The sequence below is a fragment of the Monomorium pharaonis genome, chromosome 5 (assembly GCF_013373865.1).
Source record: "Monomorium pharaonis isolate MP-MQ-018 chromosome 5, ASM1337386v2, whole genome shotgun sequence".
In the NCBI taxonomy this organism is placed as follows: domain Eukaryota; kingdom Metazoa; phylum Arthropoda; class Insecta; order Hymenoptera; family Formicidae; genus Monomorium; species Monomorium pharaonis.
In genome coordinates this window covers 824,465-852,141 of record NC_050471.1, presented here as the reverse complement: position 1 = coordinate 852,141, position 27,677 = coordinate 824,465, and the positions used below count along the sequence as shown (strand labels likewise).

Genomic DNA, 27,677 nt, shown 5'->3' with positions numbered 1-27,677 from the left:
TTTCTACATTGGACACTATATTTTGCAAATATTTGGCTTTACGGATTGTAAAGGACAGAGCATGTAATGGGAAACAGAATGGACCGCAGGAAACAGAGCGAAACAGGTCGGGCTTTCATTGCTGCGAAACTACGAGCTTTGTCTCTTCTCTCTCTCTCTCTCTCTCTCTCTCTCTCTCTCTCTCTCTCTCTCTTTCGCGTTCGCGCGTTACTATTCAGTTTGGAAATAAATAGATACTTGTTGGGATTTTCACGGGCTTCATTAGTGTAGAAAGATTATAAATTGAAATGCGATATGGAAAGGAAAATATCGATCATGGTATTTATATTTTATCACTAAAAGATCCATTAATATCTCATTCGGTCTTTTAATCCATGCTAAAAGCTTTAAATGGTTTAATTGGTACTATTTAAAAATTTCGTTCATATCTATTGATATAAAATGAGTATATCGCGATATTTTTAGCGATATTATTAATACATATGGTATGCAGCTACGTGTGTTGGTGGATATTGATTTCTATTTACGTAATAATTTCCTAATATAAAACGTAACATAAATATTATAAAGTTTCAGAATAGAATCAAATTAACGTGACAAGAAATATGATACTACTAATCTATGTTTTCTGTCTGTTTTTATTACATTAAGTCTCGCTATTTAAAGACATCGAGCTGATAAGTGTTTATTTCAAAAGTGATAGCTTGTTAAATGAGTGCAACGTGACACAAAGATAAGTGAAATAATTTAATATAAACGTTCAAATAGACTATAAAATGAGTACCGATAAATAACGATACTATAACTGCAAATATCAGTGAGCAAAAATATTTAGTTAACTATCACATTCGATATATGATCAAGTCAAATATCAAATATCAAAATCAAGGTTGTTCGTATCTGAAAAAAATTGCATGTCAAATTACAACTATTACAGTAGAGTAGACAATTTTGGAACTCACTATGAAAGGAACATATTTACTCACGTAAGAGTAAAATTACAACTTACAAAGAAAATTATTCTTTTCTATAATAACTAATCCATATTTGCGAAAGTAAATTTACAATTAAGGTTATAAAAATGTTTAATAACATTAACAAACGAATAACATACAATTTTTCTCAAGTTAAGTGTACAAAGGTAAAAATTTAAATAGAATGTGTTTTATATGACTATTATATTATATTACAAAAAATATGTATATTTACATAAAAGCTATAAAATAGATTATTGTTAAAAGACAATTAAAAGAGAATAAGGGATATGCGAGTAAAATTGCGGTTATTAGTGTGTGCATTAAATAATCATCAAAAGATACAAACAAATTTGTCGCTAGTTGAACTTTACACAAACGTTCTGGACGTTCTCTAAAATCTGGACGCATTCGACATTAATTCAAGTTGTTATAAACAGAAACTTGAGAATCTTCAATTTTAAGACGTCTTTACCGTTAACCGGATCAAGCGAGAGAACTAGACAGAATTGTAAAAAGGACGAATACAGCTCATGTTTCCACCGATCATACTAGTTAGAGAGTAGTAACGGCAAAAAAACACCTAGTCCCAATACTCGCCAAGGCGTGTTGTCAATAAAACAATACAACGTAACAATAATTAACAACGTAAATAAAAACTATAAAACTTATGACTAGTAAAAAAATTAAACGAAAATTAAAGAAAGAACGGAAATTTTATATGTTAAGAAGTCCACAAGCAAGATTATTGTTAACTAATATGAAGATGCATATACAATTAGCGGTAAAAGTTAATTTTTTAAAATATTTTCCAATTTTAATTGTGTAATTTTTACACATTATTTATATAATTTTACATATTTTTTTATACAACATAACTGTCGTATTGTTTGCAAATGTATGATTTTAAGCATAAGTCAATAAATTATGTTTATTTATTATTATTCATTATTGTTTAGTACATTAATTTATACATACACACATATACATTTTATACAAAATCATATAAAGAAAATTTCTAAAATAATTTTTGACGCTAAGCTTAAATCTGTCATTGACATATTTTTATCTGATTTGATTTTTGGTTTACACATAAGAAAAACTATTTTTTCCAAATATGTGTGATTTTACTGAAATTAGAAAACAAATCGGAAGTCGCGCGTATTTAAATTGTTGTTTTTTTTTATAAAATATAAAGTAGTGTAAATAAGCAAATTTTAACAATTCTGTGAATATGCAGTCTTTTTTCAACAATATATTGCCTACAAACGCAATAGAAATAGTTTGAATTAATTTTACACAATCTTACCGACATTTTTACGCCATAATATAACTACAGTTTTGTACGATATTTTTGTAAACAGATGATACATTTTAATGTCATTATGAATCAAGTATGCTATAGAAATTTGATCTGACAAACATTTTTTGATGGTTCGAATTTAGTGTTCCAAAATACATCAAATAAAAGCTGTTTTCTTTTTCTGCATAAAAGTTAACATTTGTAAACTAGTTCCAGCGTATACAAAATCGTTGTTGCAATGTTTTTATAACGATTTTCAATAATAAGTAACGTTTTCACGATATATCGTATTATTGTATACAACTTCAATATGAACAAACTTTGATTTTGGGAAAAGAGAGATAACATTTTTAAAACATTTTAGCAACGTTTTGAAAACAATCATATATCAAATAATCTTTTTAAAATGTTTACATTATACAGTACTAACTAACTGTACTTTTAAAACACTTGAAAATACACATTATTATTTCTATATGTGTTATTACAACATTTCTTGCTCACTGGGATCGTCATTTATTATTATGTTGCGTCTGCTGCGATTCAATTTCTTTCCAGATTTGCTCACGACGCGACGTATAAAAACATAAAATACATACATTGCGCGTCATTGAGTAGCGCACGTCGCCATATTCGCAAGGTTGTCGCTGTCGGATGTAATCCGACCCTATCTTATGTAGCACCATCGTCATCTTGCGGATCGCTAGCTACGTAATCGTCGCGTCTACGAGAGTAGGCTTACCGCGCGTGATCGCGCCTGTATGCTCTTCGTAAATTATCTTCTCTCGCGCGGATTTTCCTCGCCTCTATACACAACGTCCGGCGCATCCGAATAACGTATAGCGATTGAAGTGACATATTATATTGTTAGGAATAATGCGCGCGCGCGAGCTTTCTCGGTGCGTGTCGCCCCGGGCTTTATCGAACGTTGCGTGACAGCGTTATACGTCTCTCTGTGTACGTGCGTGCACGTGCGCGCAAACCGTTTACGTACGCGTGTGCACGTGTTCGACGTAACTTGGGCACGCATTATCGAGTGAGCAAACATACGGAACGGCACACCCGGCGCGCACGCACACGCACAGAGCACGCGTGCGGAGCGAACAACGACGAATTAGGCGTCTGCCTATCGAATATTACATTCGTTTCGCGTCTGGGTTAAATAATCGCGGGAATGTTTCAACGAACGCTACCGCGAGCGCGATCCGCTTTTACAAATCGAAAATATTTATCTTCGATTCGAAAGAGAGAGAGAGAGAGAGAGAGAGAGACGCGCGCTGGTTCGCTTTCTCTGCATCGCCGAGTTGCATAATTTAGCGGACACCAATGGACGGTAGAGAAAAACAGCTCGAAACCGCAAATTACGTACGACTCATTAATGGACAGACCGCGCGAGCGTGACGAGCTCTCGTTAAGTCACGTTCACTTCGATGCAGATTTCTCCCCTTCCCCTCTTACACTACGGCAAGGGTACTACCGATACTATAGACCCACCCCCTCCTCTTCCTCCCCCGCCCTCGCTTAACACACTGTGTACCTAACAAGTAGACCGCAAACCGCCGTGTTGCGTTTGTATATGCGGAATTAAGTTTCTTGTTTGCCTATTTACCGCATCACGCGAAAACGGCCGGACAAATGTTCACCTAAAGTGGAAGAGTGGGCTGACTTAAAATAAGTTAAACTACTTACTGCATAAGAATTTCAATTGCTATAGCTCTTAAGACTTGTGCGTCTTGCACGAAAGATGATGTGGCATATCATTTTTTTCTTTTCATGATTTTATGAAGATTACTTTCTAATCACATATTGTTTTTTTATACCTTCTCGCACATGATAAGTTGTTCGTTTTTATTGCGTGTACAGATATAAAAAAATCTTCAATGATTCTTACAGAGGATCATATTTTATATTTCAAGATATATAAATTATTTATTAATGTGTATATTTATATATTTTTTCATCTTGTTTACTAATTTTGTCTATATATAGATGATACAGATAATGTAAATTATTATTAATTAGATAAACATATTTAAAAAAATTAAATTATAAAATTATTAACATATTTGACTTAAAGTAGATCTTGATAAAATAAAACTATATCATAAAAAGATAAACAATATAAGTTTATACTATTTTTATATAAATATTGCATGTCAACTAATTACAGTGCCCTTAATTTTCCAAAGAATAGAAATTTGTAGGAAAAATTGTTGAAATGTTAACAGAAGATTAAAAATGTAAAAAGAATTTGTTCTTAGGTTTTACTTTTTAAATAAATTTATTCGAAATTGATTTCGAGTTAATTTGAATGTTCATTAATTGCTCGAAATGATTGTAATTTGTAAGATTTTTCACGTTTGTAAATGGCAACATAGAGGTGCGAAATAATTTTGCCGTACTTGATGGATGTAGCGCTTTCCAACTTGACCTCGCGAAAACGAGAGTGCCGATAGAAATCGCCACCGATGTATCACGATGCGTCGAGAGATGCGCCGATTGAAACATCGACGTCGCGTGAAACATTTCGCGCTGGCTCGTCCCTTTGATGTTTGCGGATTTAACACTTTTTCAACTTTGACATGGTGCGGTGAATCCCCGAGTGGGCCTCGAGAGTGCTTCGATTGGCCACGTTTAAATGCGAGGCGTGCAAATGACAGGTATAACGCATGATACGATACTAATTCATTCGGGAATGATCGATCCGACGGAACTTTATCGTCGGTCGAACTTATCAACGCAAGCAGAGAGAGAGAGAGAGAGAGAGAATGATGTGTTAAATCGATACTTCTGAATCAGGACAAGCATAACTGTGCTGTTGTTTAGAAACAAGTGTGGAGAGAGACTACATCACACATTCTCGAATATTTGTCATAGTAAAAAAATTACATTATAAGTTGTAACTATTACTGAATAATTTGGTACCTACTATTAAAGGTATATATTTACGCACATTATTGCACAGTTATAACTTATAAATTTTACCTCCTTTTAGTAATTAAATAATTTCTGAAAGTAAATTTATAATTAATGTTTATGAAATTTATGCAACTGTATATAAAGTACAATAATGCTACTATTGTTATAATTTATCATCTAAATATATCAAGATATAATATATTTGTATAGAAAAGGTAAAAGTATTAATTTACGTAACCTTCGCACAATTTTATATATTTTTACAATAAATTGTTTAACTTTTACGTATATTTATGTCATTTTACACACTTTTTTAATGTATAATTGTATTCTAATTTCCAAATCTGAATGAAATGTGAAGGAAATTTATTTTTACGTGAAATATTAATTTCACGTAATATTAATGTTATTTAATGCTTCAGAGGTACTTTCGATGAATTTCATGCAAAAAATTTCAGCAATCTACAAATAAATGAGGAATTTTATAATTAATATTTTCTGCAGACTGAAACTATTGTAGAAGTTCTTCGTGCAATTTTTATTTTTACGCATAATGCTTGTTAATTACATAGTTGGAAGTATGCTTCGGGATGCTTAAATAGAATTCCAATATCAGAACCCGAGTTTCAGATTTACCGAGATTACGTGTACAATATATTGCTACGAATTAAAACTTAGCCGTTACAAACCATAAACTCTATGTCGAACATGTTCAGTAAAATTGGAAGTATGAGGAAAAATGTCAATAATTGATACGTTCAATCAACCTTTATCTCCCGCATCATCGCACGTCGACGTATACGTCACACGTTTAATTTAAAAATAGTTGATACAAGTCTCTCTCTCTCTTTTCTCATAACAGAAATCAGTTATTTCCTTTACGATCGTTCAATTAATTACGACGTTATTCTTCTTATCGAAAATCTATTTCTAAGGAATTTAATTCCTTCTAAGAAATATAACAGTCTATTTGTTACCGTTCCAATATATATTTGCAGATTTTATAATCTAATTTATTTTTGATTAAATAAATCGCTTTTTATTAGAAATTTTTTTGAGACTTTAGGCTGGGAGATTATAAAAAAGCAAGATTAAATCGCGTTTAAAATACATATTCTATTTTTCTAATAAAATATATATTTATATTTAAAAATTGGGAGGACAAAGTTATTATTTTATTTTATGTTTGCTAATTTAATTTATGACACTGGATGAAAAAAAAAATTTCATATTTATTAACTGTCTTCTTATTTTTGTCATATTTTGTTCGAGGCTTTTTGAATGATTTATTTGAAAATTGCATATTGAATGTTAAAAAAAATTTTTCTAATATTTTCAAATTAAAGCCCTGCCACATATGCGACCGATTTTTGTCGTGGCCTACTCTATCGAGAGTTGAAAATTTGCCTTTTTTCATGGGAACGTTGCCAAATAGCGGTGAGGAACGGCAGACTCAACTTTACGAAAAACCTGCTGCTTCCTCGACCATATTCGTCAAGAACTATCGTATCTTATTGACAGAGCTGCTTCTTTTACCACCGATTGCTGTCTACAGGAATATCTCAGCAATTTTTTTACTAACCTCAGATCAATCCTGTCAAACTGTGGACATTTAGCTATTTTTATGAAACTGAGGAGCGATGTTGAAATTATATCGATGTGTGTGTTGGAATTTATTTTGCTATGCAGATACATGTTTTGTTTGAAGTAAAATAAAAGACAGAAAATCGATTGACTATTTTTGTGTGAAAAGTTATAAGAAGTTCTTTATATTATTATTTATTATATTATTATTATTTAAAAGTGAAAAAATCGATTAAAAAACGATAAGATTATTATAGAATTTTAGCTTATTTATTTTAGACAAAACTTTATTAGCACAATTCATTAGTAAGATATGTTGATTAAACATTAAAGACATATTGAATCAATATTCTGTTAATGACTTGTGTTATTACGGAGAAAAAATTTTGCTAAAATATTTAAAAATTCAGTTTGTTACAGATTTGAAAGTAAGTCTATTATGCTGTAAAACTAACTATAGAACGCTCACACGGATTGTTATATAGAATGTCAGAACTTTTTTCAGCATTGTCCATCACGTTTAAACGTTCTACATAATTATTTTGATAGTTTAACGAAGTTATTTTCAGATTTGTATCTATATAGCTAAATTTTTTAATAACTGTATTTATTAAATTTATCTATAAATTCTTTAATAAAATCATTTTTGTGCAGAAAAGCAGCAGGAAATTGTTTATCATTTGGATACATTTAAATCTTTTAATTGTTGTAAGAAATAATGTAACATGAATTTTTTAGAGTGTACAAATAAGAAAAAAATCGAATTATTTGTTTAAAATATACCGAATGAGGCATTTAAAAACATTACATTTAAAATCTTGAAATTTTTAAAACAAAAATTTTAGAAAATTGCATTTGGTAAAGAATAAATAATAGTAAAATAAAGTTTTCAAAAAATCGATTTTTCAAAATAATATAAAAGTTACTGCTATTTCCTTTAAATTAAATTATATTATTTAAAATTATGATTTTTTTACATAATATAATTTCTTAAATTATTCCGTATACAAAAGTACTATAGTAAAATTATTGAAAAATAATAATTTATAAGATACTTTACTTTGATATAAAATATTTTCTGAGTTATGAATTTTTCGATAATTCTAGTTTAATACTTTTATATTATAATATCTTTATATTATTGTATAATAAAGTAAAAATCGATGTAAAGTATTGTAAAAAAAACACATTACTGTTTTTAAAAAAATTGTGTGTCTGTGTTTGCGTGTGTGTACACACATATATATAGTACATTTATTGAACAATTACTTGCTTTTTTGATTTTATTACTCATCGCTATTATGCGGTAATAATTACTCTTTCAATGGCGTAAAAACAAAAAGTACTACTGCACTTAGAACTTCCTCAGAAAATTTCCGATCGGTATCAGATAACTTCGTAACTCGCATAAGGAGCATGAGAAGCGTTCGATACGGAACTTCTATTCGACCGTATTCTTGCTCAAAGACTGTAACGAGCGAGTCGCGCCATTGGCAAGTTATTCCTGGCTTTTGAAAGCTACCGAAGTAACAATTCTTTCTGCCAGTCATAAAAATTAACTTAACGTTTTACCGCAACGTTGTCCGCGTGTAACACGTTTAGCGTATACTAGGATGGGGGGGAGGAGAAAAAAATATATATATCAAATTTAACATATATTGATTTATTATATATACGTATAATAAATATATATATATATATATATATACAGGGTGTCCCAAAACATGCTGGTCAACGTTTGTAAAGAGGTAGAAGGGTTCCATCAATAATCGAGGTATTAATTTTTCAAATTATGCGAATGAGAGCGTCCCGAGAGAAAAGCTCGATATATATATATTGTATTAAATTCGATGAAAAGCACATTAGAGCACGAGTTTCTGTGCCTCTTGCTATTTCATTTAGCGGATAATAAACAGTTGACTTTAATATAATTATACATTATTCTCATCGCACTAAATACATTTAAATCATATTAAGACTCGATTTTCGAGCAAATTGTAACATAAATCAGCCTATTATAACGACAATATCGACGCAACCGTATTTTCCCCCGTGACATTCTGTACATAGGGGTCGGCCGTTTTCTCGGCCCCGCGATCCGATAAACAATTAATAAACATAAATTCTCTCGAAATCGCCGATAGGACAGCACCGGTGCATGCCTGTTCGCCCGCTCGCGCCGCATAAAATCGTTATAAATTCTTTTTTACGAGGCAGAGTACATAAAATTGCGCCGAGTCCCTTGCGATTTATATCCCGACGCTAGGCGTCCTCTGTTTGCGCGCGACGCCTTGCTCGAAAGGGCTCGCACCGTCGGGTACAGTCTCCCTTTCTTTCTCTATTTCCAGCCCTTAAAAGGCGATCGTTAAAATACGGCGAGAGTGTCGTAAATCGCCGATCGTTACGGAATCGTGTGCGGTGCTTCGACGAGAGAAGGGTAGGAAGGCTTCAATTACTGGCGATGCGGTCGCAACAGGCCGTCCTCTCGTTCACGCTACGGCCAATCTCCCGCGGAGTAATAAGAGTAAATGCATCCGAGATATAAGGGTCGGAGAGAGGAACGTGAAATCGACCGATTTTCTGAGCCATCGGTGATGACATCAACGATCGCTTTATGGTGGCTTTCCATAAAGACATAAATAATCTTCAAGGAGTACGAAGATATATGTAGAAATTGCAGGGGTAGAATTTCTTCGAAAAGAACTGCAAATGGAAAGTAAAGAAGGGCACTGTTTATGATTATTAAGATTTGCTTAACAAAGTAGAAAAAAGTTACGTGACTTTTCATTCGTGTACATATACTTTTCAACAAAGAAGCTTTTGAATAATAAAAACGATATTTATAATTTATTATTTATTATTTATTATTTATTATTTAAAAATATTTTCTTCTACATATTGATAAAGAAAATATTTAAATACAATTGTTTGCAATAATAATTTAAATGTAGTAATGCGCAACGCTGTTCCATTTTCACTAATATAATGTATTTAAAAAGAATTGCATTATTCATGAACAATTCATATACAAAATAGAGGAATGCAATGTTTCTTTGATTCATTGTACCTTTAATTTGAGGTTCTGTGAATTTATCTATTAAATATTTATAAAAGTAAAATTATATACTTTACAGTTTTACTAAAAATACTTTATATCCTATAATTTTTAATAATAAAAAAGACTATGCTATTGTAAAAACTCATTTATTATTTAAATATATACAAAATAAGTAATTATAAAAGTCTTCTTAATTCCATAAATGTTACATACAGTTTTTATGTCATATTTGAATTGGTTATATAGTATTTATATAATTCAATAATTATCTAAAAAATTGTTCATATTTAATACTGCAAATCTTAACTTATAATTTAAAAACTTAATAATAAAAGAAAATGAGCCAATATTGTAGTTTTGATGAGTAACAGATATTATAGATCAAAAAATATAAAATAACGGTAAAGTAAAAGTAAAAGTGAAATTTTAAAATATGAAAATATTTTATTTTTGTTAAGATTAAATTTATAATATGGAATTGTTCTATTGTTTTTTACTATTTTAATTTGGTTTCAAGATAATTTTTACATATTTTATATGCATTTATATATTTAATATAAAAAAGATGTTAACAACATGAAAATATGAAAACATTAAAATATCTTAACTTTTCTTTTGTACACATACTTCTTAAATATATTATATTGAAGGTTTATCACATACATCACGGGTATTATACACATTGGAGAATTTATTTTTTTAACGTTAAAAAAATATTAAAAATAATTTAAATCTACAAAAAATATATATCAATGTCAAACTCGAAAGAATGTTTTAGACTATTGTATTTTTAAGCACCAAAACTGAAACTTGCACAAATGTAAAAAATGTTAAAAGTGTGAACAAAGGTACTTTTATTTAAATAATATTTAAATAATAAAACTTTATTTTTTTTATATATTGTGTTTTTTTATGAACTGTATCTTTATTTAGAAATATAATTTTCAAAAATTTTTCTAATTTGTTCTAATTTGTTGACATTAAATTAAAGCTTCTTTTAATGATATCTCTCTCTCTCCCCCTCCCTCCCTCCCTCCCTTCCTCCTTCCCCACTCTCTCTCTCTCTTTCTCTTTTTGAATGTTATAAAAAAATTATTATTTTTTTAATTATGTGATCAAAAAATTTTAGAATGCCTATATATTAGTTATAAATTCTTAAAATTCGATCAAGTTCTTTTACTATGTGAAAAGACTGAAAAGCTTCCTTAAAAGAATCTATTCATTATCTGCTGAAACATGTCTCCTTTTTAAATTTAACAAAATTTTATTCCGTATATAGTCAGGAAAGTATTCTACGGATTTCAGAACAATTTTTTACACTCGTACTCTCCTCCTTTTGACATATATAAAATACATATATTTACACTTTCCGTTTTCATTTTTTTTCCTCCGTTAGGATTTTCCACGGGAAAGCGGGGTATAAAGTGCACGTTCGGTCGCTATCGATGCCTCGCAATGTTTGTTTTACGGCGATTTCTCTCGTATTTGCACTTGCGGATTTTAGGGTCACCGTACTCGGCTGAAAATCCGTGGCTCTGATTTCGACTTGGAAAAGTCCGTGCGCGTATGACCACCGGAGATAACTACCGACGACCATCGGACGGACACCAATATGCACACACACACGCGCGTGCACACACACACACACACACACTCTCTCTCTCTCTCTCTCTTTCTCTCCGCATGACAATGGCGGCAGTCGATCGAGCAATTCGGTACGGGCAACGTCGATGATGACAGTGACGACGGTGACAATGGCGGTGACGATCGTCGTTGCCGTCGTCGCGTCGTCATTGTCGTCGTAGTCGTTGCGGCGCCGTTCGCGATAAATGCATTCTGACGAACGAACGGTGGTGGACGTCAACATTGATGCCGAGAAACACGGCTGACGAAAGGCGGCGATCGCGCGAATAAGTATTCCCATTTAGAAATTTATTAAAGAGAGCTTTATGTAATATAATGTCCGGATCATAATTCATTACGAATGTCATAAGAAAAGTTTCTTTACTGTTCTCTGATCGAGCTTTTATCAGAATTTGATAAGTATTTTTTATCTTTATAATACGTACTTATTTATTAAGGCTAGGTTGTAAGAGAAAAGATTTATAAAAGATAGAGGAAAAATAAGGTTTAATTTTTAAGACAAGGTCTATTTATTTATGAATTTTATTAATTTTATAATAAGCTTTCTAATATATTTTTAAGAGATGTACATTGTCTATAACAAATGCTAAACATATAATTGCAGTTGACATCTTTAACAAGATTGGCACCCGTTTATCATTTTCTCAATCGGGTACACTGTATTATGATGACAGTTTGGTATACTGTTATTATATTTTTTATTTATTACATTTACATTTTATATTTATACGTATACTTTATTTGACAAATATTATTTTTATTGTCATTTAATTTTGTTTGTACTTTTAATTGCATGAAATTTATTAGCGAACAACTGATATGTAAGGTACACTTCTTTCTCCGGGCATTGCAAAAGTGAACCAACCTCTGTTTATTAAGAATGCAATCATACTTCGATCACTAATTGTTTGAAGAAAAGAAACATTTGAACGAATGTCAATCTTGTTGAACTGATGTAACTTCAAATAAATGTGTGAAAAAATCTTGTGCAAAAACGTTGTGCTCTCATTGTCTTGCATTTTATTTTTATTGTTGTTTTCAATGTTAAGAATTCTTTAACAATTAACTGTTCTTTTTACACACATTTGTGTTATTTGGGATTATACTATATTTTATTTTTCATTTTGCAATATTTTATTTATGATATGGAATTTAATAATGATGTTTAGTTTATTTTTTTATATTTTTAGTAATTATACATAATTACTATAAAATTATTAAGAATGTATCATAATGTAAGTGATAAATTTTTAAATAAAATTAGAACATAAACATAAATTTTACATTATTAATAACACTCAAAAATATATTTAATAATTAATAGAAAAATATTAAGCACCAAAATCCGCTTTGATCGAGGAATGGCACTTCATCTCATTTCTTATATAAATTTTACATTGTTATATTTATTAAAATTTTAATACAAATTTAATCAACTTTTGTCTGGAAAATTTTAATATACACCTTTCTTTCAGACTTTTATTAGACATCGTGAATTATTCTTGTCGTTATTTTATTATTCTTTTACAAGTATAGAAGAATTATTAAGTGACTCTTACGTATATTTTAAGACCTTTAGATGAAAATATGTGTGTACATTGTTGATTTAAAAAAATTATATATAAATGTTACAACTAATTACAGTCGACAAGATATTTCAAAGAAAAAAAATGCTTAGGATACCGATGTGATTCAAAGGTGTATATTAAGTGTCAAGTGTGAATTGCAATTTTAATCGTAACAAAATCTCTTTCAATCTTGGCCCTAAAAAACATTCTTTATAAGAGCCTTGTGAACAATTCGTTACATGCCACGAGTCTTATCATTTTACCTTACGCGACACCCGATTTATATTCAGACCAAATGTTCGGGCCTTGTTAAAGCTTTAGAAAAATTTTTACACGGACAGCTACATGATTTGTCGAGCAATTTTTGGGGCATTTTGCAAGATCGATACGGCGCCGATCTCGACGCCGAAATCGAGAGCCCCTATTGTCGCCGGAATTCCGGGAGGGAACGATGTAAATTTGACGATGTGTAATTCGGCGGGCGCCGCGTATACCTCGGGCCAGGTATGCATGTCCGTGCGTTTCCCGCAATAATTTGATGTGCGAAATTTCCACGGGACCGGAAATTCCAACGAGCGGCAAAGACGGCCGTTCTCCTCGATGCGAGTATGCATGCGTGCGTGCGTGCGTGCGTGCGTATGTACGTAATGAGACAATGAATACCATCGGCAATCGAAATCTCCCGCCGCATTGACGCAACGACGCGACAAACGACCGCGTTTGCACATCCGATAGCATGCGGCGGGATTACAGCTGAATTTTATAATCGTAAGGATAATGCGGCGTAACGCGCGCGATAACACGCGCGATCGATATCAGCTGTTTCCTCGCCGGCTTCGCCGCCACCGATCGCAGATCGTTACCATCGCGACCGTCGCGCGTTCATGCCTTTATTGCCTTTTTTTATTCCGACTGTGTGCAATTCAGGCATTATCGATCGTCGCCATTGCGAAATCCATAAGCCGACCGCGCGGTTTATCGCATCTCTCTCTCTCTCTCTCTCTCTCTCTCTCTCTCTCTCTTTCTTTTCCCCCTTTCCCCTCCCGCCACCCTCGCTTCTGGCCTGGCGTTTTGCGATCGGCGATTAACACCCCGGCGCTATCGACGCCACGACGACATCCGCCCTCGTTCCGGCACCGCGCCCGATAAGTCGTGTCGCAGATGTTTTGCCCTTCCTTTTTCTCTCACTCCCTTCTGTCGCCCTTTCACCAGATGACCGTTTCGTCGCGAAACTTTTTACGCGGAAATTGAAGTCGGGTGACGAGGGCGAAAGTGTGCGAAAGGCGCGCGGCGCTGATGATGTTTTAAGGTGGGACTTTCAGATTAGATTGACAATCACGAGATGGTATGACTTATGACCGATTTCCGCAATCTGTCTCTCGAAACGTTCGGCATTAAGGCGCCGATGGTGCTTTAAGTGAATTTTCGACGTTTCCACAACGCGACGCGACAAATCGCATCTGAAGATAAAACGCTGAATTTAGAGAGGCGCGATACTCTATAAGGAAAAACATTGAAAAACACAGTGACGAACAATCTTGGTTAATAATTAAAATGTATCCAGTACCAAACAATCAATTCTTTTCAATTTTGTGATGCTAATAACAAATTGTCAATGAAAATTTTGACTCTACACGGAGAGAACGTTTTCTAAGAATTTATCCTCAAAATTATATTATGGTAGTCTGGCAATCACGTAGACTTTCAAAAAGTTTACTATTTGTTGTGTACTTTTAAGAAACTTTGGTGATATCTCAGTGATATTTTAAAAAACATTAAATTTCAATACAATTGAATTAATCTATTTTGCAAAATAGTTTTGTTAAATTTTGCTAAATTTAATTTAGTTAAATTTAGCAATTTTTTTATTAAAATTTTTCGCAGTGTCCATGTCTCTAAATCTCAATCAGTGGATATTCATTGATTCGCAGTGGCATACTTATAACTGTGATAATCACTGTCTTTCAGTAATTTTCACTTTAGAATTAGTGTATAGTCACTGAAAGATCAGTGTATTTATTTCACTGATTAATAATTAGTAAATGATTATATGTATATCACTGAAAATCAGTGTATTTTCACTGATTTTGTCAAGTTTTCACTGATTGTGATTTAGAGGGGTTGTTTATTACTACATGATTTTCAGGATAAGTTCTAAGAAAAAACTATGCCCGTAGTTTTTATGATACGCTAACAATAAGTATCAACAAATTGCAGACACAAATTTTATAAACATTTTTGTATCCTGCTTTATTTTTGAATTTTTTCACTTATACACATATTAAAAGAATACAAGTAACTATAAAAAAACATTAATTAGAAATCTCTAGTTAAGAAATACAGATTATAAATTAAAATTTAAAAATGCCTATTTAAAAAAGTTAAGTGGAATAAAATGCATTTTAAAATTAAAAGTTGATAATTTTGTATGGAATTATCGAGTTTTAGAAAAAAAAACTACTGTCAGGGTAACAATGACACGAAAATCTTCAAAATTGTTTTTTTACTTCTTTGATGACATATTTCTGAAAATTGTGAGGCAAAATTGTTAGCTACATTTGAACACGCGGGTCTGTAGGTAAAAATACATCGGGAATGGTATAAAATTTGATACTAAAAAAGGGGATAAAACTCAGTGTTGCCCAATGTAATTATTACTATGGCGTAGCTATTAATATAATATTTTAGGTAAAATCATCATAATTATGCATAAAAATGACGCGGACAATTTATTTATAAGATTATTAAGTTTTTGTTATGCTACGCGCCATGTTTTTTATGCGCTTTCGCGTGCAATCAACTTTTTAGGCATCGTATATGTGCATCATATGCGTTATCACATTGCGACGAGATGCATAATTAAACGCGGAAACGCGCGAGGCGAAGCGCCGTGATTTATGTTACCGCAGTTTTGCGCTGCCGCGAAATGCACGCAAGAAATCAGCGGCACATTAAAGTGCGTAACTGCCGCGCGCAAATATCAACGATTTTTTAAATATCGCGGCGGTCAACGAGGCACCCTGCTGAAAATTTAATATCGGACATTTTTTGAATGCGCGCGCGTGTATGCCGAAATATGAAAACCAGAGGCGACGTTTTTTTTTTTTAATTTTCAACATTTTCTCCTCGCCCACTTCGATATTTGCATTATTATTCCGGAAAGAGATTATGGGGTTCCACTTTTTCTCGCGACGCGAAATTATAATAATGCTCGTCGCACCGTGTACGTATCGTTATCGCGACGCATTCCTCATTATTATGATAAAAGCTTTCGCCACGCCATCGATTTTTATCTCTAATTACACGTTTAATTACGCGAGGACAATCTAAAGTATAATTTAATACTAATGAGAATCGTTTTCTTTTTTTTCTTTCTTTCTCCTCTTTAATCCACACATTTACGTGTAATTAAGTATATGTTTTATACGTCCCCGGATTTTTATGTCGGGCTAGTTTTTGCGAATTTTTGCGCATGCCATTATTAAACAGTCTGCGAGAAACAGACGTGATCGCTATCATTGAGGTAAAGTTGTATGAGTTAAGTTTGGTTAAATTTAGTTAGTCGGGACATAGTCCGATCGATGAAACGTCCGGCAGAATGTAAACATCCAAATACTTTAATGAAATTACAAACTCGCTCACTCGTCTATTTGCCTCCTTTGATTTATTCCGCGTTACTCAGTCCGCATTTTAATAGATATTTATTTCCTGTATAACGTTACGCGACTCGCGTAATTAATTTATAATAATTATCAAAATTATTAGAACGCGTTACTACTTTCTAATAATAAATTACTGAAAGTTGCATTTTATGTAATTTTGATAGATCAAAGATAAGGTTTTGAATAAACAAGTGAACATCGCGATGTTAAAGGGTCATTCTCCGATAATATTCGTAGCTATTAAAGATTAACGTGCTCCTATAATAAAACGGAGAATAACGTTTAGAGACTGTTTATTAAGAATAGATTTTATAAAACGAGTTCTTGATATAAACAATTTAGATTACATCTATAACGACAAATGATTTTCACGCTGATATAAATACAGATAATTTAAAATGATAAAACTGAGAGAAAAGCCTCGTAAATGTCAAATTATTAAATCTGACACTAATTGCATTAATTTAATCATATTTAGTCAAATTGCATCGCAAACAGAAAATAACGATATGAATAATAGCAATAGCGACTTATTCAGATTACCTTTACACAATTCATAATGCGAAACATCTAAATTAATTATTAATTAAATTAATTATGTGATTTATCATAATAAGTATACATTTTTTATGGTTACATTATGTAATTGAACAGATAATAAAACATAAAAATTAATGAATGTAAAATCTGTGAAAATTAATTGTTTTAAATTACATTTTTATTCAGACTATGGTTTATGTCAATATCAACAATTGTCATCAATTATCTGTAGAGAAAAAAAACGATCTTAAGGTTTACTTGTTTTTTTTTCTGACTTCTATGAGGACGTGAAAATATTATTATAATTATTACAAAATATAAAAGAATATTATAAGAACTGCTATATCATCTAATAGAAAAAATTTATATTTGTTTTTAAAGTTTTAGCTTTTGTCTAAGAAATTCTAAAAAAATATTGTTACTCTTCTACTTTTTTTCAGATTCATTAAAAGCTTGCTCATTAGTGTATAATTGAAAAATTGTCCAATAAATTAAAATTTTATTAAATTTAGATTTTTTAGGATGTGTCAATTTTATCATCTTGTTCCCACGCATTAAAGGTAAAATGACTTTCAATAATAGTTAAGATGATGGAAAATTAAGTTACGTTAAAAATTTACTTTTTTTTTATAAATGAAAGAAGTTTGTAATAAACTTTGTACAATATTTTAACACAATAAAAGAAAAATATAAATAAGAAACATTAATACGGATTATCTAGAAAGATCGGGGCCAAGTTTATACAATTTTTATTAATTTGTATTATTTGTAAAAAGTAATAATTATAAAAACTGAGTGTTCGAACATTTATTCTTTTTAAAAGAATATGAGCTTTTATTAGTCATATTAATGATTACCACATTTTTTTAAATATTTGTCAAACATTTATAATAATTATAACAATTAATAAAAATTTTTGAACATTTATAACTCTTTATGAAAATATTTTTATAAGTTATAATGTGGATCTTTTAGTCTATTTTGACCATGACTATTCCGGACATTCTATATAAATTTTAATTGCTTAAGGAGTGTATAATTAGAAATAAAATAAATTTAAAACAAACATTAATAATGTAAATACATAAAAATAAAATTAAGTATTACAGGGACTTAATTTTTGTTAATTAAGATTTGTAGGAAACAATTCTTACCTGCAATTAGAGAAGTTTTATCTTTTATAATATATACACATATGACACGTACTTTTTGTATTTGATAATGTAATGCAATTATTTTTTATATAAAAAATAAAATTAATCAACTACATACAGTGAGATTCATTCTTACATAGATAATTTACTAATATAATAAAATGAACTAATTATTTGACACAGTTATAAACACAATTTTATGATTTACATACACAAATGCATTTTACTCAAGCATGACGCTTGTCATCTTATCCGATACCATTGTATTTATATCTATATATTTAATAAAAATATTTAAATGCGAAAAAGTAAAATATGTTACATATTGTTCTACGCTTTTAGCTACTGGGCAGTAATTTTATGAAAAAATAAAAATATTTATTATAATTATGTTATTTCCTATAAACTAAGGAAAATATATTATGTATTTGGTGCATACAAATCATGTTTTTATTATATTATCTTTCGTGGATGTATTGAAATCAAATTAGAATTTAATTATTACTTATTATTTAAAGCCTCTAATAAACATATTATCTATTACTAGTTTAAAAATTAACAATTTATTACTTACTTCGTCATCTTACCTCCTATTCCTCGCTTTGAAATAACGGTTTGGTAAAATCTTGACGTACATCCTCGTGGCGCTACCGCGCTTCCATTTTCAGTCTCGTGAACGTGAGATACGCGCTTCGTGAATCGCAATAATCGAAGCAACTTTTCGATGTTTTGCGCCGAGCTTTTATTGGCCTATTCGCGTTATGCCAAACGTTTTACGGACGTTTCCGTTTTATTAGCCCGCTGCATAAACGGTCAGATATTCGGCGGCTGCATATTTGGCATTACCCGTGCCATCTTTCTCTCTTCCTTCTGCCTTTTATATTTTCCGCGTTTCGTTGCGACGTGGAAAATGCAAATAAAATTTTTTGATAAGAAAGTTTTCCTCGCTTTGTTATTGAAATTGGCCAACATAAAGCATAACTGTCATTTTACAAGAGGCTCTAGTAAAACTGATTGCTCGTTAAAACCCAGAGTATAATTCGTAATTATATCCGTATGATTCCAATGAACGATTGTGGTTTATTTTGTCGATGAAGCACACACGTGTTTCCCCGTTTGAACTGCCACGAAGCTGCCGTGTACGCGGGCTTGACAGTAACAGCATTTGACACGCCACGTCGCTTTATTAAGTTTCGCGTTTTAAACGAACGACAGCGGGGAATTACGCGCGCGATTTGTCTTTTCGTTCCCTGGCATGACCGTCTGTGTAAATTGGCCCGTGCTTCAATTCCACATCCAGCTAGTAACTCTCGATCGAACAATAGTGGCAGGAATTAGACAGAAAATTTTATACCTCACCGCGCGCGATCGTGAAATATTTTCACTGGTTCGGTGGAAAACAAAATTAAATTATTGTATAAGAAGCATTAAGATAAAAGAAAAAAATTTCGTTATTTTTTATATGTATTAGTATAAAAGTTTTAAAAAGTTTTCTTACAATTATTTTTACAATTATTTAAACTATTCTATCGGGAAATAAACTTCTCACAATTGTTTAAACTATTAATTTTATTTGCATATAATAAAAAAATATTGTGATCGCGTTATTCGAACATTAAATTGATATTTAATATTTCTTTGTGTTAAAATAACACAATTTATAGATATAAATAATATAAAAGTTATGTAGTTTTGAAACATAAATTCTAAGATTAATAAATATAAAATGTGTGTGTCAACATTTTATAAATGTTAATTTTACTGAAGAAATGTGTTTCCACACACTCTGTTTCTAAACTGTGTTGAAATGTTACATTTTTCGCGTTATAATGTAATTTTTTACATAATATTTATGTTACTTTCCAACACATTCATCTTGTGTTGAATTCATCTTGTGTTAACACAAAAATTTAAGCAGACCGTTTGCGATATGAGATATTTGTTAAATTTAACATAAATTTTCCACCTGTGTGCACGTTAAATATAAATTCTTTCTAACCAGGTAATTTTTCGCAATCCTCTGCTATACGTTTACGATATGATTAACACAAATCTGTATCACTTAGGAAAGATTTACCAAATCGTCGCGGTGCACGGTCGGTAAACGGACCGAGAGTTGAATAACAAATTAAGCAGAATACAGGTATAATTGCAAATTGGCGCAAACTGGAGATTGTTACAAGAGAAGGAGCTGGCAAAGTGACGGATGTGTATATATATATATATATATATATATATATATATATGTGTATACGCGAGTGTCTTCGTCTTGTTGAAAGTTAACGAACGCAGAGTAGCGGCTCGTTAACGAACAGGGATTCTCTTCATCCTGTCGGGCTTCTCGCGCGCCAGAAAAGGAAATATCCCATCCTCGGCTCCTCTTCCTTCGTCATTTTCATTTTTTTTTTTTTTTTTTATAACAAGTTCGTCGCTCGTCGCAGGCTCACAAAGCGCCTCATTAGTATAATTTTTTCGACGCTACGTCGACGCGAGGGTTTGGTTGGCGCGCTAAATGCATCCGTAATTTTGATAACAAATTAGTTATTTCTGATGAAAGGGAGGAGGGAGTCTCGCAAAATGCCTTCGGAATAGACGAAGATCCTCCAGTGATTATTAACCCGTAAAGATTCGGTGAGACTCCGTCGTAGAATTCGCCGGCGTTAATTTATATCTCGACATTAACGAGGCCGGTGAAAAAGGCAGCAGCATACAGTCTCTCGCGTGAGGTGCAGAAATGCACCGGAGCGGAATGCACAGCAAACTTTGTTCGCTCGGTAATTTACGAGCCAATTCAAATTGTAAACGCGCAACGCGCTTCGTTAGAAAAGTTCGCGTGGCCGAGATTTCGAAGCGCGCGGAATCTTTATGAACAATCTCCATAATAAATCCATGATGGACACGTGTGCTATCGGGGCGCGCGCGTTCGTTTTTCCCCTTTTTCTCCCCACCTGAAAACATTGTGTCTAAATAACGGTATGTAGATTGTAATCCTATTTTTGCGTGGCAATTTGAAAAATATGAGGAGCTACGACGGTATATACGCGAAGCGCAAATATTTTCCAAACCTCCCGATATGGACTCCCGTGTAAAATTCCGCTCGAGTCTGATCTCCAGCCGGGGGAAGAAGTAAGAAAAATAACGCAACACACGCGAGATAAGAAAAATAACCGCCGCGCCATACCGCGTCCGGTCCGATTTCGATAACGGCCGACGGGAAAAATATATATATCAGCGACAGTGCTTGCGCAAGTCGTCTACCGGCCGGTTGGACTATACTTCACCTGTCGACAAGTGATATTTTCATCGTTTTTCGAGTGACAACTTACGCCAGAAGATTAATCGCCGCGACGCCGAAGTCTGGGTGGGTCCTTTCTAAAATATGTAGCTTCGCGAAAGAGTTCTCTCCCTTCTCCTTCGCCCTCCCCCGTATATAGGTATTACGAATCGCGCTTATTGCGCCCGCAATTTAATCCCACCGCGCAGAACCCGGGCGACCACACGTGCGATAAGTCATCGCCTTGACAAGTAATATTTTTATATCGTTTCTGAAAGTGACGTCCTTCGAGAGAAGATTAATCGCTCACTGTCTAAGAGACGGAAAACTTTTCCTTTCTTCTCATGACGTTTGACATTTTGATATTATATCGGAGAAGCGCACCCTTCCCCTCTCCTCTTTTAAAACTTAAAATGTACAATAATAAAGGCAGACTGTACTGTGCAATTATAATAATTTGCTCTTTTTGTTTTCTTAATGTCAGGTAGAATGACGTTGTTTACTTAATTCAATACACTTATCGATCCTTCAATTAATTTCTTTTGTGGAAATGAAAATAACGATAAAGTAAAATGCTAGGACAAGATGATAGAATTTTGAACGAAGTAAAACTTTGGAGGTTCAAGTTTTGATAATTCTACGTTTGGTTTCACTGCACATAAAAATTTGTGTGAAAAAACTTATTTTTATCTTTAAGAGTTATCAAATTCTTTTCTTGTAATTTCGAATATAATATGTTTAGGTCCAGATCTGACCAATTTCGAACAGCGTTAGTAAATAATATTATTTATCTGCTTGTCAACTGCTCTTCTGTTACTACGAAACAGGCGCTAAAAAAGAACAGTTTACCTGTAAAAAATACAAATTATATTATGCTATGTTTAAAATTGTATTTATTGCGATACATTTTCAAACACATTTCTGAAATAAAATAAATCACGACAATAATTTTCTTTTTACAACCGAAAAAAACCGATTTTACTAAAGTATTTAAAAATTTAGCTAGATATAGATCTGAAAATAATTTGTTATACGCTCAAATTTGCTAGAATTTCCAAATCTTTTGCAGTATTACTCGTAATACTTGAACGTCCTTATTTTGATGCACCAATAAAATTAAGTTTTTAGATCTATATTTAGCTGAATTTTTAGATACTTCAGCAAAATTATTTTGTCATATAAAGTTAGCTTTATATTATTTCCCAATATTATTGAAACTCAGTACACTTGTAGAGCAGTCAAAATTAATAAACACGCATTTTGTTATATCAACAATAAGTGTAATTTTAAAAGTAAAAACTACCCCTTGTATTTACGAGTACAAATAATTAACTCGTTGCATTTAAACTTAAGAATATAGAATTATTTTTTAATTCTGGAGACGAAAGAAAATTAACATTAGATAAGTTAATTTTCGTGTCGCTGAAGCAAATTAAAAAATTATAAAATTTTAAATAGCGGATCAAATATAATGACACTCAATAAATTAAAACAATCTTATCTTTTTCCAAATTCAGGAATAATCAACGAGATGGCGAGAGTTTATCCCATTTCGTTTTTGTGTTTTTTTTATATATATTTTTTTTTATACTTTTTATTAATTTTTAATGTTTTCACATGTAGAAGTGTCTTGTGATTCGCTTAAGTTTGTATACTGTGCAAGTTTTATTTTATATAATTTTTGCAAAAATAAACAAAATTCTTTTAAACACAATGAATTTACAAACTAAGTATTTTATGATTGCGGTGTATATTGTATAATATACTGACAATTTTACAATTTTTTAAACAATAATCTACCGGATTATTAAATTTAAGTGGTTCCTCTTGCAAAAATATATCAGTTTCGAACAAATATTTAAATTTATAAATCGAGGAAAAGAAAAATCCGATTATAATTAAGCGATAAAGCTTAATAACGTTGTTTTGTCAATTGCTTTTTTGTTGTTAGTAAAAAATTATTTCCACGGAAATTATATTTGAAATGGCGCCTGACGCATGCAAAAGACGCTCGATCTCGTTATATGTATACTTGGTGCAAGACATTACCATGTCTCTGGATATAAGTTTATATCGTAATAAAAACGAAACGAGACTCTCCCTATCTCTTTATAGAACATTCCTGTGTTCGACAAACATTGAGATAAGATTGTTTTAATTTATCGAGTCGCTATATTGAATCCATTTTAAATTCTATAATTTTTGCATTAAATTTAAATTTAATGCAAAAATTACAGAATTTAAAATGGATTCAATAAATTAAAACAATCTTATCTCAATGTTTGTCGAACAAAGCAATTGCTTTCAGCGACACAAAAAAAATCTTTAAAGTTGTCTTGTTTTAGCGATCAATGTGATTATTTCCAATTCATTAATCTTTTCATTGTCTTCATAGAATTACAAATCTTTTTCCACAGTTAAAACACAGACAAAAACACAGTTTGTACGTAACAATTTTGTACAAAAAATTAAAAAAGAATAATTTTACTAATTTTTTCGTTTCTTCATACAAAATCGTTACGCGCAGACTGTTTTCTTGCCTGTACTTTAATTGTGGAAAGAGATTTTTAATTCTGTATAATCGGTAAAACAGGATAACTTTAGCATTCCCTTAACATCTTTAAAATTAAAAAATGACTTTATATTGTGAGCTTATATTATATGCAACAAATTAGTTGCTCGTGTTCGTAAATACGAGCGAAACTTTTCACTTTTAAAATTGCCGATAGATATATAAAATACATATATATCTATTATTTTTGACGGCTACAAGGTCTGAATATGATCAACAAATAACAAAGAGGGTAGCGAATGAACATGAATATATCTGTCGATTTAGATTGCAAACTTTCTAATGACACTAAAATTTAAAGGTTTGATTGAGTTTGTGCTTGAAAAAATGAAAGTACATATGTTAAAAGAGTAACCACTTTTTAACCATATATTTTAAAACGTTGGAACGTGCACTAACAAGGGACTTTGTTTCTCCGTTACAGGGGCATCTTGCAGCAGGGCAGAAAGAATTACGACGAAGCGATTTTGAGTTATCAACGGGCCATTCATTTCCGACCTTCGTTAGCTCGTAAGTCCTTTAATTACATCTCCTTTTTCAACTTTAGAGACTGCGCGCAAAGTCGTCGGCCTCGTTAGCCGAGCCCTCGAGTCTATGGTCATTTGGACAACTTAATGTATTTGAGCGCCATTAACGTTTATTTGATGGATCCGCATCGTTGCCATCTGATCGATCGTTGAAGGATTCTTAATGTCACGAAAAAATATACCGTCTCTTCATACGCATCGGTAGCGTCTTTGCGGGAAATGAAGACGGACCATCACATTACTGTCATCCATTTTATCTGTTACATTTATCGATCCCTTTACATTCTAGCCAATACGACGCTTGTCTCCTCGGCGATTTTTTTTCGCTTTGCTGCCGTAAGTTTCGGCTATCTCTCTTTGATCAATATAATAATCCTTGAACGTACTATGGACACACACATTATCTCAGCGATATTTTTCCGGCTTGCTTTACTCTTCTTGTGCAGTAAGCCCCCTCGGGTCCATGTATACAACCGTGCTTACCGCTGGAAGCGGAGAGATCGGCTCGCGGTCCTTAACGAGCCGCCTTTTACCCCGGGAGATCCTCAGTCTTTATGGCCTTAGACTTAAGGGAGCGCGTCGAAGAGGACCCGCAGGAGGCAGAAGAAAGAAGGAAGCGAGGAGAGAGAGAAAGATGGGCGGCTCGTTTGTTACACGTATATCCTATAGATACGCGTACGATCTGCGATTTACTCCCGCCGATGTGGGAGCGGTTCGTTACCGTGCGAGATAGTCTGTCGCGTTACAATATCGATTTTATGGCTCCTTCACGTGCCATTCCGGGGATTTCCGCGTCCCCAGATGTTTTTCCTTCGTAAAAGGCGGTATCGCTGCTAACCCGAAAGCGTAATTGGCGCTGTGGGCACATCTGCAGCGTGAAGCGGAACACAGAAGATGCAGATTAGATTTCGACGCCTCGAGAAGTATCTCGTAAGGATTAATTTTAATGACGGGAATTTACGTGTGTTTGAAGTCGAGTATCCTTTTGTGGGAGAAATTTCGGACGCAACGTTTCAATAATAAACGCACACTGAGAAAAGAAAGTTTCAATTTAATTACCACAATTTAATTATAACAGACCACGAAATTTTTTTAAAAATTTACCAGACCTGGTATTTCTTATGGATTTTAAGTTGCTGAAACCGAATCCGAAGTCTATTTAACTCCATCACGTTAGGTTTTTTATTTATTCGAGAAAAAACACCAAAATCAGGAATAAAAACACCAAGTAACAGGTCGTCATCACTTGAAACACTGCTCGTTTACTCATGAATTCATAAACCCATAAACCTTAGACCCATGAACCCATAAACATATTAACATTCAAATTACCCACATAAAATCCCTGATTTTAGTGTTTTTTTTTTCTTAGATAAATAAAAAATCTAACGTAATGGAGTTAAACAGGCTTCGGATTCGATTTCAGCAATCTAAAATCCATAAGAAATATCTGGTTTGGTCCAAGTAAACTTTAAAAAAAATGTTGTGGTTCTGTGTAATTTATGGCCATTTTTGCCAGCTATATATTTATACTTGTTTTAACTGGGAAAATTATAATTGTTACATGAGTCTATTCGGGAGAACGGGATTCGACCCTCCGCCGAAATTTTTTACTCGTTTATTCATTTTTAACTATAAAATACAACTTTATTTTTTACTTTGAATGAACTTTTTATAACATAAAATATTATTTTCTCTCTGTTACGACCATACAAATAATTTCTGAAATATTTCTGTTAATTAGTACTTTAGTAGCATCAAATCTATAATAAAAATTTTGACCAAATTTTTGAGAAATAGAATATTTACTTTGCATTCGACCAAAAATCATGGAAAAAAATGATAGCATAAATAATAAAGTACAATGTTTAGCTTCCGAAAAATAAAATGATGTTTTGGAAGACCTATATTGATATATATTGGCAACTTTTTTTATATATACCTTTAATATCCACCATCAAATCTGAGCGTATAATAAAACTTTATTTAATTGCATTCCAAACGCTTACTAATAATGAAATATATTGGCGCCTGAACTTTGCAATAGAAAAAGTCAATTTGAAATTCATAAAAATATCTGAAAAATCTTGCTCGCGGGTAAAATTTTAACATACGGCGTACGTACTGTGCGACAGATTAATGTCACGTCGGATTTATCAGATGCATATCGAGAAAAGTATTGGCGTTGCAAACAAAGAATAACGCGCAAACACACACACGCACACGCACGCACACACACGCACGCACACACAACGCGTAAATCCGAACGACACGTTCAAAGAGAGATATAATTTTATATAAATTTATACGCGGACGGTTTGCATGCGCAATGAGCTTCGGCAAATGCCGGGAAAACGAATATTTACCGCATCGCGGGGATATATGCGGGCGCGAAACGGTGGTGAATTCGCGTTAGCCCGATACCGTGCACACGATCCGCGTACAACGGTTTACTTCGATTTATGCGGAACCCAATCACTTTCTTTACAAAAGAGACACCTTTTCGTATGATATAATAACATCGATTATACCGGTTCTTTACGGCACATATCTGTTTCCTGACTTGAAAGCGTTTCCTATCCAGAACGAAGTGGAAACGGAGCACGAAGCGTATACGTTTCGTAGCCGGAAAAGAAAATGAAAGCGAACGTGAAATGTACGCAATTTTAGATGTCATTTTTCTATATTAACATGTTTCATTTTTAAATTGAAAGATATCTTGCTAAGAGACGGCTGTCTCTTCATAAATAACTAATCACAGCCATAAAATTTTTAGTCTCATTTATATGTGACGATATACGTGCTACGTTTTCAAAAAGTATCCTTTGAAAGAAGATCATATAATATTTAAACGGGTCGCTCATAGTACTTAAATAACATTTAGATGAAAGTGCAGAT

At 32.4% G+C, this 27,677-nt stretch overlaps 1 protein-coding gene across 3 annotated transcripts in view; it reads left to right on the top strand.

The window, feature by feature from the left end:
• The window catches only part of LOC105839892 (protein O-mannosyl-transferase TMTC2), a 321,130-nt gene that overhangs the window by 239,352 nt on the left and 54,101 nt on the right, over positions 1-27,677 (top strand). For all 3 annotated transcript variants that reach the window (XR_003626312.2, XM_028192590.2, XM_036286645.1), the window contains exon 6: positions 24,677-24,762. Coding sequence is in view for 2 of the 3 variants with exons in the window: in XM_028192590.2 (XP_028048391.1) it covers positions 24,677-24,762 (86 nt within the window). In the remaining variant the exon portion in view is untranslated. The remainder of the gene's footprint in view (positions 1-24,676; positions 24,763-27,677) is intronic.